This window comes from Cyprinodon tularosa, unplaced genomic scaffold, assembly GCF_016077235.1.
Source record: "Cyprinodon tularosa strain WSP-4 unplaced genomic scaffold, ASM1607723v1 ctg171, whole genome shotgun sequence".
Classification (NCBI taxonomy): domain Eukaryota; kingdom Metazoa; phylum Chordata; class Actinopteri; order Cyprinodontiformes; family Cyprinodontidae; genus Cyprinodon; species Cyprinodon tularosa.
In genome coordinates this window covers 1797951-1812283 of record NW_024038541.1, presented here as the reverse complement: position 1 = coordinate 1812283, position 14333 = coordinate 1797951, and the positions used below count along the sequence as shown (strand labels likewise).

At 38.7% G+C, this 14333-nt stretch overlaps 1 protein-coding gene across 5 annotated transcripts in view; it reads left to right on the top strand.

Annotated features, from left to right (window-relative positions):
• Positions 1–1056: 1056 nt before the first annotated feature.
• fancc (FA complementation group C) overlaps positions 1057–14333 on the top strand; it is a 54719-nt gene continuing 41442 nt past the window's right edge. The window contains exons 1-4 of one of the 5 annotated variants that reach the window (XM_038281481.1): positions 1057–1209; positions 1569–1662; positions 1792–1877; positions 7969–8196. In XM_038281481.1, coding sequence (XP_038137409.1) covers positions 8014–8196 — 183 coding nt within the window. In that variant the 5' untranslated portion in view covers positions 1057–1209; positions 1569–1662; positions 1792–1877; positions 7969–8013. Of the gene's footprint in view, positions 1210–1267; positions 1663–1791; positions 1878–7968; positions 8197–14333 lie in introns of those variants that run through there. The other 4 variants (XM_038281482.1, XM_038281480.1, XM_038281483.1 and 1 more) reach the window with 4 other exon arrangements.

Here is a 14333-nt window from a genome sequence, read left to right as displayed (position 1 = left end):
TGTTCTCATTTTGATCTTGAAAGGAATTACTTGTTTTCATACATTTGTCTGCCTAGATGCTTAGTTAAAATTTTGTGTCAGGATGGAAAGTTTAAGCATGTAGTTTTATTCAGTCCACACAAAGCATTTTTGTTGCAATTCCTATTTGATATCAAAATCCAAGGAAGGTTTTTTTTTTTTTTTTTTTTTTTTGTCTGGTCCTTTGTTAGTTGTTACAACAAGGCAGCATGAGTATCACTTTATACAACCTATACAGTTCTACCATTACCTGGCTATAATCTCTTTCTCATGAGAGCCTGCTGTTGCCTTATGAACACGACTGTTAATGCTCAAACCGACACTTGGGGTATCAGGTATTTTTAGCAGTCTTTTCCTTTTGCAGTGAGCTGCAGGCCGCTTGGGGTCTGGAGTGAGCCTAGATATTTGTCACGTTAAACCACGGTTGCAGGAAAACCTCTCAGAGTTTGCATTGTGTCCCATTGGAATGCGCTTTGGGACCTGGAAGGTCTTACCCCTTGACAGCACCCTGATTCACTCTTTTTATCTATAGATCTAAAATATTTGAGACAGCAGCAAAAGAAGGATCGCACCCAGAACAATTCAGAAACACATAAAAGTTGTTGATTTTTGTATCAATTAAGCTCTTTCATATTTAGTGTCACTTATTAAATAATTGTCCTAAAAAACATTCACATTAAGAAAAAAAAATCTTAGGTCATTGATAGAATCAATTAAAAAAACTGTTATTCCAGTTCATTACTGCTTTTAATATCTATTATATTTAGAAATAATTTTTAAAATTTTAATTACAAGAATTTAATTTCAATTTAAACTGAAATTTCCTCTGTGAATCATTTAATGGCAACATTGTATCAACTTTTTTTTTTATTATTTGGTAATATGCTTGTTAATAAAGATCAATAGACTATCTTTGTTTCGATAATCATTACAACCATCATGACTATAAAGCCAGCCTTAAGACTACATTTCCCAGCAGGCCTCCTCGGGGGGGGCGTTCGTCTACGTCATTGCTCTCAGCCAATAGGATCATTTCCTACCCGGAATTTCCCAGAAAAGAGGGACATTTAGTTTGGTGATTTCGGAAAGAACATTTTTTTCTATCGTTTTGACACCGAAAGTAATGTTTTAATAACACCGCAATCTTTTTTGGAAATACAACAGTTTGATTCCTATGCATGTTATTTACAAGTAAGTTCTCATTTTAAACGCCCGCTGTCGAGTTTGTCGGCTGTTCTAAAAAAAAAAAAAGCTACATAAGATGACGAACGGCTCATTAAAAAGCCTTTCAAATGGTTGAAATGCTCCTTATTCTTAATTTGGGCACCGGTTGGCATTCAGCAGCTGTTGTTTGAGTTATTTGTTGGTACCTTCATAAACTGCAGAATGTAGTGGATGAAATGAAGACATCCTGTGGTCTGGTGTTGATACTGCACACAGACACTTTCAGTCGCAGGGGGTTGACGTTTTTTATTGTTATCCCTGGTTCTGCACACCTGAATCAAATAACTAAATTACCTCTCTTCAGTGTCCTGATTATTTGATTCCAGGTGTGTTGAAGCATAGATAAGTCTGAAAGGTGCAGAAAGTGGGACATCGAAGTTGGAGACCTTTCAATTAGAGGCATAGAAGGACAGGAAACAGGTTATTGCCATCATTCAAAATGATGAATTTAATGTATTTTTTGTGTTAATAATATACCTGTTTGTGTTAAAGCTGGAATTTAAAAATATTTCACCTTTAGAAGTTTTTTTTTATAATACTGTCCTGCAGGTTTTGGATGCATCCCTGATCTAACATGCTGAATCAAATGAATGAATAATTACCACCTTTGTGAAACTTGATGCCATGCTGAAGAGGTAATTCAGTCATTTGAAACTCTGGTGTGAAAGCATCTATATTCAGGCTGCAAGTAACGATTATTTTGCAATCAATTAATCTGTCGATAATTTTTTCGATTAATTATTTAATAGCCAAAGATTTTTTTAAAGAAGACTTTTTACAATATTGAGAGCAGGTGAAATAAAATAAAAAATCCACTTGTGGATTTTGGATAGAGTATATTAATACACAATTAATTATGTTTTAATTTTAAATGCAAAGTGTTTTTTTTGTTTTTTTTTTACAATCTTGGTATAATTGCTTCTCTGAGTTGCTCTGTCAGCTAAAAGCATGTTTTAGAGTCTCTATACTCCAGTTAAAGATTAATCGATTACTAAACTAGTTGATTATTATCCCCATAATTGTTAATCCCGATTCAGCCGATTAATTGTTTCAGCCCTAATCTGTATGGATGTGCTCAGTGCAAAGGAAAATTGCAGAATTGGTTGAAAATAATTGCAATATAAATTTTTTGTGAAAATCATTCCATCCTAGATTAGATTTTTTTTCTACTTTTAGATTAGCATGAAAAAGAAAATACACTAAATTAAAAATAGTATATTTAGGATGGCTGTCCACCCTCATTCCTTCTCTGTACATCTTTGTTTATCCATGTTTCTCTTTTTGCTCACATTTGTTTCTCAGGGCAGTATTAGGGAGCGATAGTGTAGCTGAAAATTGTGATCATAATATTCATCATAACTATCTTTCATTTCCAATTTCCTAACCACTTAACAGAACTTTAGCATCCCGGCCAAAAAGGAAAATCAGCTGTGGGCATAAGGGGTAGTTGGAAGCCATTTGATGAGCCTAATCAGATATAGATATGCAGTACATTAACAAACAACTGAAATTAAAATATAGATACAACACATTGCATACAAAGCAGTTCTTACAAAGAATGCTCCATTTGCAGCAATTTGCAAGCAATTTGGCATTCTAGCTGTTAATTTGTTGAGGTAATCTGGAGAAATTGCACCCCACACTTCCAGAAGCAGCTCCCACAAGTTGGATGGGCACTTCTTGCGTACCGTACGGTTAAGCTGCTCCCACAACAGCTCAATGTGGTTCAGATCTGGTGACTGCGCTGGCCACTCCATTACTATAGAATACCAGCTGCCTGCTTCTGCTCTAAATAGTTCTTGCACAATTTGGAGGTGTGTTTAGGGTCATTGTCCTGTTGTAGGAGGAAATTGGCTCCAGTCAAGCGCTGTCCACTGGGTATGGCATGGCGTTCCAAAATGGAGTGATAGCCCTCCTTATTCAGAATCCCTTTTACCCTGTACAAATCTCCCACCTTACCAGCACCAAAGCAACCCCAGACCATCACATTGCCTCCACCATGCTTAACAGATGGCGTCAGGCATTCTTTCAGCATCTTTTCATTTGTTCTGCGTCTCACAAACGTTCATCTTTGTGATCCAAACACCTGAAACTTGGATTCATCCATCCACAACACTTTTTTTCAGTCTTCCTCTGTCCAATGTCTGTGTTCTTTTGCCCATCTTAATCTTTTTCTTTTGTTGGCCAGTCTCAGATATGGCCTTTTCTTTGTCACTCTGCCCTGAAGCCCAGAATCCCGCAGCCGCCTCTTCACTTTAGATGTTGACACTGGTGTTTTGCGGGTACTATTTAATGAACATTCCAGTTGGGGACCTGTGAGGCGTCTGTTTCTCAAACTAGAGACTCTAATGTACTCATCTTCTTGCTCAGTTGTGCAATGTGGCCTCCCACTTCTTTTTCTACTCTGGTTAGAGCCTGTTTGTGCTGTCCTCTGAAGGGAGTAGTACACACAGTTGTAGGAAATCTTCAATTTCTTAGCGATTTCTCGCATGGAATAGCCTTCATTTCTAGAACAAGAATAGACTGTCGAGTTTCAGATGAAAGTTCTCTTTTTCTGGCCATTTTGAGCATTTAATTGACCCCACAAATGTGATGCTCCAGAAACTCAATCTGCCCAAAGGAAGGTCAGTTTAGTAGCTTCTGTAACGAGCTAAATTGTTTTCAGATGTGTGAACATGATTGCACAGGGGTTTTCTAATCATCAATTAGCCTTCTGAGCCAATGAGCAAACACATTGTACCAATAAAACACTGGAGTGATAGTTGCTGGAAATGGGCCTCTATACACCTATGTAGATATTGCACCAAAAACCAGACATTTGCAGTTAAAATAGTCATTTATCACATTAGCAATGTATAGAGTGTATTTCTTTAAAGTTAAAACTAGTTTAAATTTATCTTAATTGAAAAGTGCAGTGCTTTTCCTTAAAAAATAAGGACATTTTAATGTGTTCCCAAACTTTTGAACGGTAGTGTATATGTTGCTGGATGTCTGAGCGTTTGGAATAGGGGCTCTATGGTTGCTGGCTTGCTGACTAGTGGGACTCTGTCAGAGCCCAACTGTTTACATTTCTCATCTTTTAAAACTGTGTTTAACATTAGGAAAGTGCATGGAAGTAAATTTGCAGAACGTGATGCTTAACTGATTTGGTTATATTGAAATAATGTCAACAATCTCATAATTACATCTGCAAACTCAGCGAAACCCAAAGTCCACAAACTTAGTTTAACACATCCTCAAAGACAATATTTGACCAGTCACATCTCATTCCTTCTCCAAAATGTGCTCAACTAATTCCAGAGCTGCTGCTGAGTCTGTTTGTACATGTTGTTTTCTTAACCAGAATTTTAAAAGCTTTTTGTAACAGCACTTTATTCTGTATGTGCCTGCATGTACTTGTAACTATCTGCAGGATAGGGATCTTGATGAGACTCCATTAGAGTTGTTTTTCTTTTAAGTTCAGCCTCAGTTTTTCTGAAAATGGAGCCCCTAAGAGACAAGTCAACAAGAGGCGTTTGTTCCTAATTTGGTTTGGCTTTTTTTCCCTCCCAGAAAATGAGTATTTATATATTCACATCAGCATGCCATAGGGGCTTTCCAACGGAGCTGATGGCAGGACATTAAAGGAATAGTACACCCAAAACATGATTAGCCTTCATTTTCTACTCACCTCCATGCTGAACAACACTCTGGAGTACTTTTTTGATATCTCAAATGCATCTGGAGATCTGGGAGGCTTCTTGCTGTCTGCTGACATTCAAATAATGGAGGTCCATGGCGCCCGAGACAGAAAGGTCCATAAAAGTCCACAAAAACGTGTCAATATTCCTCCATACTGCTCGTCCAATGTAATCCAAGTGTCCTGAGTGGGTAGCATCCAGAATTTACTCGAAACGAAGTCATTTAGAATGTTTTAGAGCATAAACAGTAGTGTATAGGATTTCCTAATAGCGCCCCCATGCGCGCTCACGATTCTACGGAAGCCGGCAGACCAAACCGGAAGGAAGTGCGCATTCAGCGTCTGGTCTGCCGATAATGCAAGCGTAGAAGAAGAAATGTGCTGTTTACCTGTGCAAAGAAAGAAACAACGAAAGAAAAATGTCTGAGGACTTCAGTGTTGAGGAAGAGCATGAGTTCTTTGCCGAGCTGAATGCGCTGGTTTGGTCTGCCGGCTTCCGTAGAATCGTGAGCGCGCATGGGGGCGCTATTAGGAAATCCTATACACTACTGTTTAGGCTCTAAAACGTTCTAAATGACTTCGTTTCGAGTAAATTCTGGATGCTACCCACTCAGGACACTTGGATTACATTGGACGAGCAGTATGGAGGAATATTGACAAGTTCTTGTGGACTTTTGTGGACCTTTCTGTCTCGGGCGCCATAGACCTCCATTATTTGAATGTCAGCAGACAGCAAGAAGTCTCCCAGATCTCCAGATGCATTTGAGATATCAAAAAAGTACTCCAGAGTGTTGTTCAGCATGGAGGTGAGTAGAAAATGAAGGCTAATCATGTTTTGGGTGTACTATTCCTTTAAACAAATCGTGTGTTACGAGGTGATCATAAAATACAAGCCTGTGGTGTCCCACATAGACCTGTTATTATGGGAAAACACAACAAAAATGCACACACACACACAATCCTGGAGGTACATACAGACATGAAACACATCCTCATACATACACACCCTTGGGCCCCCCCACCCCCCCCCCCCCACCCCCCACCTTGCCGTTTTTTGCATCTTCATAAAAGGTGAAGAATGTACTGTTTATTTCTCAGTAGGCAGTCTTGAACGCGCAGAGGGTGATTTTATTGCATGGATCTGAGGAATTTGATCATTAAATTCTGGTAATAAGAGGGTAGAATAACTAGATCAAAACAATTTATTTCCTCTTTTTTATTCAATCCACTTATTCTATTTGCCACCCTTGCTTTCATAGGGGATATGAGTGATGTAGGCTTCATAAGAAGTTATTGGTGTAAAATGTTCAAAGTCATCTGTTTTTAATTATTGTTCATACAATACCCAATCATGTAATCTCTATAAATTCTTTTTTTATAGTCAAAGTATAATTTTTCTTTTGTTTCTAAATTATTTTTAAACTATGCACCGATCAGGATTTTATAGCTATTTTTTGACCTGTTTGCTTTTGCTGTTAATCTACACTTTGTTAGAAAAATATGAAATAGATTTATATCTGTGTAACTTAAACAAGGTTTATATAAAGGCTGATGCCTTCACTCAGATGGAAAAGTATACTATGCCTTCATTTCTTTAAAAGTAGTATTGGATTGTTATTGGGTCGGTACTGATAGGGTCAGCCCAGTTACTGGTATCGGATCGGATCTGAAAATATCAGGATCAGTACATCTTTAGTTTGATACTTTAATTTTTTCACACTGAGTAGCAAAAAGATCAGTATTATGCTCTCACATTTCTAGTTTACGTTTTTGCAATTAGGCTCATACAAGTCACGGTTCTATTTTAGGGCTTAAAAAATGTATTGGAATAATCGTTTGTTGAAATAATCATCAACTAATTTAATAATTGATTCTTTCGACGTCTTTAGCTGACAGAGGAACCCACTTAGAGCCGAAATTATATCAAAATTGTTAAAAAGAACACCCCCCACAAAAAAAAAATATATATATATTACATTTTGCATTTAAAATAAAAAAAAAACCCTCAGTCAATCTACTCTTTCCATAACTCCTCAAGTGAAATTATTATTTGCAGCCCTATTGTATTTGTTGTACTTTTTGGTAGGGGTGTCCTGATACAACTTTTTCATTTTTGATACGATACCAGTATTGACTCAAAACAATATTGGCACAAATCGTACCAGATTTTATAACATATCTTACATCGTGGAGTAAATGCTTGATCAAGTAATATCACTGAGACATTTTTTTGCTTATGTCTTACCGATATGGGATATTAATAGGGCTGGGTAAAAAAAATGAATTTAATCGATTTTGAATTGATTCCTTTCGATTTTTGCAAAATCGATGTCTAGGGAATCAGATCGATTAGTTTTATAGTAACGCTTGTGACGTTCACATTCAAATAAGCAGGAAAGATGCACTCAAGATTACTTCAAGCCAGACAGCTGCAAATATAGCCAATAGGTTGACTGAAGACAAGGGGGCTGACCAGCAAACACTTGGTGGTTGTTACAGACAACGCTGCAAATATGGTTTGTGCAGTGAAGATATTGCAGCTCATGCATGTCTGCTGTGTCCCCGCTGTGTAACGTCCGCTTGTACAAGTGAGGATTCACTTTTTCACTTTTCACAAACAAGTTTGGACTTACAGTATGAGACAATTTTGTTCACACTCCAGTTTAAACTGTTTGATTTACAAGTTTGCACTTTGTGTTTAATGTGACAGGAAAAAATAAAATACATGAGTATTTTGATACACAGCTGAACCACTTTTATTATTGTAAAAACGGATCGAAATTAATCGATTTAGAATTGTATTAATCAAAATTGAATCGATTCAGGACTTACCCAGCCCTAGATATTAATATTGAAATGAGACATCCCCCCTTTTGGGTTTTTAAAACTTAACTCTGCACACATTTCTAACTCCAAAACCGTTTTTACTGCACACAGATGTATTTATTCCTCCGGTATTTACAACATAGAATTGATCATCTCCAAACCACATTATATTTTCTATGTAATTCGCAGCTTTAATTGTATCTCTTGTTGGTCTTGGCTAGGATTTCTTTCTGTTCGTAAGTAAATCTGCCGTTGGAAGGAGCCAAATGGCTGAGCTGCAGCTCCAGCGAACAGCAGAGGGGCCAAATGTTCAGGAGATGCCATTCTGGCTTGAAAAAGCAACCGTTTGGGACCAATCTGACTCTTCACACACCAGAAAAGACATCTCCCTTAACCTGAGAAGTCTGAGAGATTTCTTCCATCAGGTTCTCACAGAGATCAACAATGTGGTAAGCAAATGTATTTGTTTATCAATTCTACTCTTTGAACCAATGTAGCTAAGATGACTTTGAAAAATACTTCTATCCGCTGTAACCTCGCCAAAACAGCCCTGACTTCACTAGTCCCATAAGGGGTTGTTGGGGTGTCGGGCATCAAGATGTTGGCAAAAGATCCTTTAAATCCTCTATTGCTAAGTTCAGACTGCACGCGATTAAATCAGAAGGCTCCTGCTACTAAATTTTCTGATGCTTGTACACATTAAGGTCTCCTGAAGGGCATCAAGTAAAGTGTGTACAGAAGCGTTTGATTCTTCCTCTGCTCCTGTGTTCAACGGTAGAAAGCAGCTTTATTATATTTGCTGTTATAAGTGGGTAAAAAGTAGTTTTAATATGTTTTTCAGCGAGGAAAGTCCATCTCAAAACTTAATCTGTGCTGTCAGTTCATCAATATTTTGATCCTGCCTTCAAATATTACTTGGCTGTCGGAGTCGCTCATACTCCAGTGGTACGCTGTCATTGGGCATCCCCTGCAATGGCTCCTTCTGGCCCGGTCACCTCTTGGGGGTTTTCCACTACTGTTTGAAGCGGCTGCAAAGAGATGTTAGAGGTTTTAATGTACGTAATCCAAACTGCACGCAACAGAATAATAAAAGCGGAGATATTCTTCTAGCAGGTTTCGACATTTGAAGTTAATGTAGACATTAATAAACTGTTTCCGTGGAGTGATCATAGCAATCAGAATGTGTAATACAATATTTACACTCTGTGTTAGGGATGGGACGATTTATGAAAACCGTCCGAACCTTTCGGTTCGACTGTCTCGGTTCGATTCACGTGTGTTTCGTTCGGTTCGTGCGCTGCTCCTTTTTCTCATAAGCGAAGCGATTACACTCCCGAACAGAAGGTGGCAGTTCTGCGACCAAAGCCAACCACCAGTAGTAAACAAGAAGAAGAAGAAGCGAAGCAGCTTAGCCGGTTGTAGCAGGGAAAAAAATCAGTTGTTGTGGAGAATTGTGTCGGAATGGCGAGTGGGAAAGAACAGGAGTTGGAAGACGTGCCTGCAGCACTTTATAGGTCTGCTGTATGGAAGCGCTTTGCATTCAGAGTGACCTACGATGACCAGTGTTGTGCCTGAACGCGTTCATTGAACGAAAGTTCATGAACTCGTTCATATTTGGGGCAAACGTGAACTGAACGTACTGTATTACTACCTGATGAACGTTATTGTGAACTCGTTCATTATGGTGTCTGTGAACGGCACGCTCTCTCAGTTCAACTCCGTTCAATAGGTTGCCAAATTTCTATAGAGCCCTCCAGGCGAAACCCCGGCTACATCACACCGTAAACAGGCCTTAATATGTAGCGGGAAAAACATCCAATCTGGCAACGCCAGCTACCAGTGTCATAGCCTACAGCCACGTGCGTCATCAAAACAAAATGCAGCGTGGAAGCCACAGCAGCATGGAGACGACTGTGGAGGCGACAAAGCAGCAGTATGACCATTTAAAACAGTTTTATGACCAGGTGGTCGGTGAGAATGATCGCAACAATCTTACATTTCTCTGCAAACTTTGCCCGCCGGCTTTCAGTAAAAAAAAATCCGCACTTCAGTAGCCTTAAATTCCTACCTCAGCCTGGTCCCTCAGTTTGTGTTAGTAAAATGTTGTTGAGGGTTTTACTATTCATGTAACTTGTTTGTTAAACCTGCCTGGTATAATTTTCCAGGATTCCTTTTTAGTATGTACTGAAATGGAATTTCAAATTGAAAAAATTATTAAAATAAAAAAAAAACATTTGCACCTTAAAGACTACTTTTCTGTTTTTCTTTTAATAATTCTTCATAAAAAAGACAATTCAAGCAGCACATTTTTCCAGATGTTTTTGAGAACATACTGTAGAAAGCTGTAAAAGCTGCAGCTGCTACTAGTGTGAAGTGAATGGACAGCAACAAAGCGTTAAAGCAACAATGGGGAAATGCTGTCCCCTCAATGTAAATCCTGGTTGGATAAGGATTCAAAACTGGATATGAAGATGAAATCTGACGCACAGTTTCAGAGTTACAACTGATAAAATAATTGCTGTCTGTGGTTCTACAGTAGGCTATGGTGTAATTGAGCAATATATGAAAAAAAAAAGAACTATGAACTAGTTCATTTTTTGGAACTGTGAACTTAGTTTAAAATTTTGAATTATGAACTATGAACTGAACTAGTTCATTTTAAAATGTGTGAACTGAACTTTGAACTAGTTCACGTAGAAAAGGAACTTTCCCAACACTGACGATGACGGCGGAAAGAAAGTTGTGGATAAAAGTGCAACAGTGTGCAAGCATTGTGCAACACAGCAACATGACCAACATGTCATGCTAACCCCGAAATCCCTCATACTCCGTCAGCAACCCTCGCTCTGCCCCGTTGCGCTCCAGAGCGGCTGCTCAAAGCAAAGCCTACAGCCTCCACTGTGGCTCCTGTCCGCTCCCCTCTGAGTCCCTTGGAGATGGTAGAGAGCATGCGCGAGATGATTAAATTCAAAGCAGCAAAACATACGGAAATGATCAAGGGTTTCCGCGGATCATTTAAAATAATAACAATCCATTATTTTTTAGGGGATTTTTTCATTACTTTCATAAATTTTTATGGGATTTCAGTATAACAATCAACATATACCGAATCGAACCGAGCCGAAAACCGTGACCATGAAACCGTGAATCGAACCGAACCGTGGATTTTGTGAACCGTTCCACCCCTACTCTGTGTATACAAAATGACAATAAAAGTTGTCTAAGTTTCTAAGTCTAACAAGAGGAAGACCCTGACTTTCTCACCCCAGCCCTTTAAGACATTTAGTAACTTTACTATGCACTCATTGTAATGACAGTTGAGTGACAGTTGCCATTTAACAGCAGTTGGTAAAATACCTGTCATATTTATGTAGTTTTAATGCTCCTTGACATGCTTTGAAAACCTGAGGAAGCGTGAGTTTACTCTGTGTGTGCTACAATACAAGATGCACAGAAAGGTCATGGGTGATTGCATTTTTACCTGAAGCCCCGTATTACTGTATCACATTGAAAGCAAGATAAATATACAATAGCACCTTGAGTATAAACTACATTGCTCTGAGTTAAGTATAAAAATGTTCTCCTGCTGTATTGGACATAACTGCAGATATTTGATTCATACAGTGTTTATTAATCCACAAATAAGATGATTAAACGTCCTGAAACATACACACATGGTTTGAGTTTGAGCCAATGCTCAAACAGCAAATCCTGCAATGGAAGCATTCAGTGAACAGAAGCTGTTCTGTGTGATGCTGGGGCCGAGCATGTCTGCCTGGCACCGCTGCAGTGTTGAGCTAGTCATCTAACAATCGTACTGGGACCTTAAGGGCTAACCTAATGTATCCCCATATCAGGTCCAGCAAATCTGGGAAGAGGGAAGAAGACAGGAGAGCTGCAGTACTTTGGGATTCTTGAACATTTTTGTTTAAATTATATATTTTTTAAAGCTTTGACATTCTCTTTCATATACTGTTCTTATTTTCCAGCTAATTCTTTAATATTTTCTGTTTGTGTCATTATTTGATTTTCTTGGAAGCTTTATTTTGAATTCTACACAGCAAATGTTTTACTGAAACATTTATACAACTTTAAAAATCGATTTCCTTTTCTCCATTTGTACTTTTGAAACAATCAATCTATATTTTATGGATCAAGCACATTTTTTGTTTTTCTCTGTCTCTTGTCCTGCTTGCGTAATTCAGATGAGTCACTCTTTGCAGAGTTATGGAGCACATGCAAATAAATGGTATCCTATAGCTTTATTGCATTGATTTTTATTTTATTTTTTCCTGGCAATGGGCTCATAAAAGACCAGCTGACGGCTCTCCTCTTGGCAACAATTTACATCCTTTGATAACTTTAAAGCGTTCTTTTGGCTTATGGCCAGATATCTGAAATAATTAATCATATTGTTATTTTGTGGGTTTTATAAAAGTTAAGAACAGGTGAAGACGATAATCAGACACCAGCAATCTCAAAGCCAAAAGTTTGTTGTTGTTTTTTTTCTCCAGGTCTCAATAGATGCAATGATTTCCCTTTAAAAACAATGAGGTAAATAAGAGCTATTACTGTAGATGCTTTAGAAAGTTGGTATCTTCATTTCTTTGTTTGTAGGTTTTATGTAGAAAAATGCTTTGGCTAATTTGACAACATCAGTAGTTGTTGCCTCACTCTATTTTAGAAAGGAGGTAGACCTCACACTGTTTAAAGCTAATAACAGCTCAGCCCCAAAGTTGAAGGTTTTTTTTATTCCTTTTTTCAGCGCTTGGAAAACCATGGAAAAGAAAATGGAGTTTGGGATTGTTTTTTAATAATATATTTAGCCAGTCATATATCAATGGTCATCTGTCAATCAAATTTTTTCGGTCAAAGCATCTTTATTCATATGTCGCAGCTATTATAGGCAACAGTTGAAATAAGAATAATTTACTTTACCATTGAGTCCCAGTGTTCATGGGGATGGACGTCTGTGTCTTCAGCAGGCGCAGAGCTAACAGAACTGGCAACGTTGTGAAGCGAGGGCTCAAACATGTACAGCTGTAAGCCTTCTGCACCAAACAAAGCTCCTGCCGCCCTTGGGTCCTCTTCCAAATCAACTTCGTCCCCTTTCCTCTTCTAAATAGAAAAATATGTGATGGAGGAGACTCATCCACGACCTTCGACACAAAACACTCTTCCTCTTTCATGTTTCCGCTGTCCAGAGCGTTCTTTGACAGTGTTGTTGGTAAGTGCTACTTGGTCCCAATGTAATTTCCCATTGGGAACCTACTAGCACTAAGTTGCTAACTGGTTAGCAAGATGCTTCCAACAAACCGGCCACAACCAAAATGCTTGCAAACCTTCCGCCACAACAATCCTCTTGATAAATGACCAATCACATTCACTTTATTCACTCGTGTAAAGTTGGGTACCACTCGGGAGAATTCGGAAATGCAATGGTTGGAACAGCCGCTTCTCCAAGGCTTAAAGTCCTGCGTAAGCAACTGGCAATGTTGCAAAATGAAACCATCTCCCTCTGTGTTTAGGAATTAGATAGCAGACCACTTTGGACCAGCACTCTGAGTCACAAGACCCATTTAGTGACTGATTCGATCCTCTCATGTTAAATACTCCAGTTTTTTAGAAGGGCAGTAATAATAGAGCATCGATACATGCCAGTTGCTGCATATTGACCTGAAAACTATATAATATATCTCAAATTATGCTTTGGTCAATAGTTACTCAATGTTGCGTGTACTCACGAGTATAATTATGCATCAAATCGATAAATGGGCCATTTATTGACGCTTAAAAGTATAATGTTCTCGCCTCAAGTAATCTTAAAATGTACTTTTATTGAACAACAGCAACAGAAAAGAGAACTTATAACTTAATACTCTGAGCTCTGTAAGCGCTCCAGTGAAAGCTGTCAATCGCAAGAACGGACAAGTTTGCTCTGATGCACTTGTGAATTGGAACAGTGCTAGGGCTGAGGCTGATGACGTTTCACAAACACACAAGCGCATGAGAATGCACAAGTACACATATTGAGAAACGGCCAGAGATTTTCATCTTAACTGAATATATTTTTTGTAGCATTTTTAGCCTAACTGTTCGAAGCTGGTTGTTCTTCCAGCAAATCGTTTATATAAGACACCCTCCATTTAAGTTAACGATTATTCGATTGCTAAATTTAATTGATTGTTTTGATAATAGTAGGTACTAGGGATGGAACGGTTTATGAAAACCGTCCGAACCGTTCGGGTCGACTGTCTCGGTTCGATTCGCGTGTGTTGTGTTCGGTTTATGCGCTGCTCCTTTTTCTCATAGGAGAAGCGTGTAAATCAGTTGTTGTGGAGATTGTGTCGGTATGGCGAGTGGGAAAGAACTGGAGTTGGAAGTAGGGTGGCCAGATGTCCCGCTTTAGAGCGGACAGTCTGGAGTTTCATTGCACTGTCCGGTGTCGCATCCAGCCGGACGTGTATTTGTCCTCCTTTACCCCCAGATACCACATACTCCGTCAGCTCTCCGCTCCGCTCACGTACGTCGTGCGGAGTACTTGTCTGTCATGTAAATCAATGAGAGCTGTTCCACATCCTCCGCT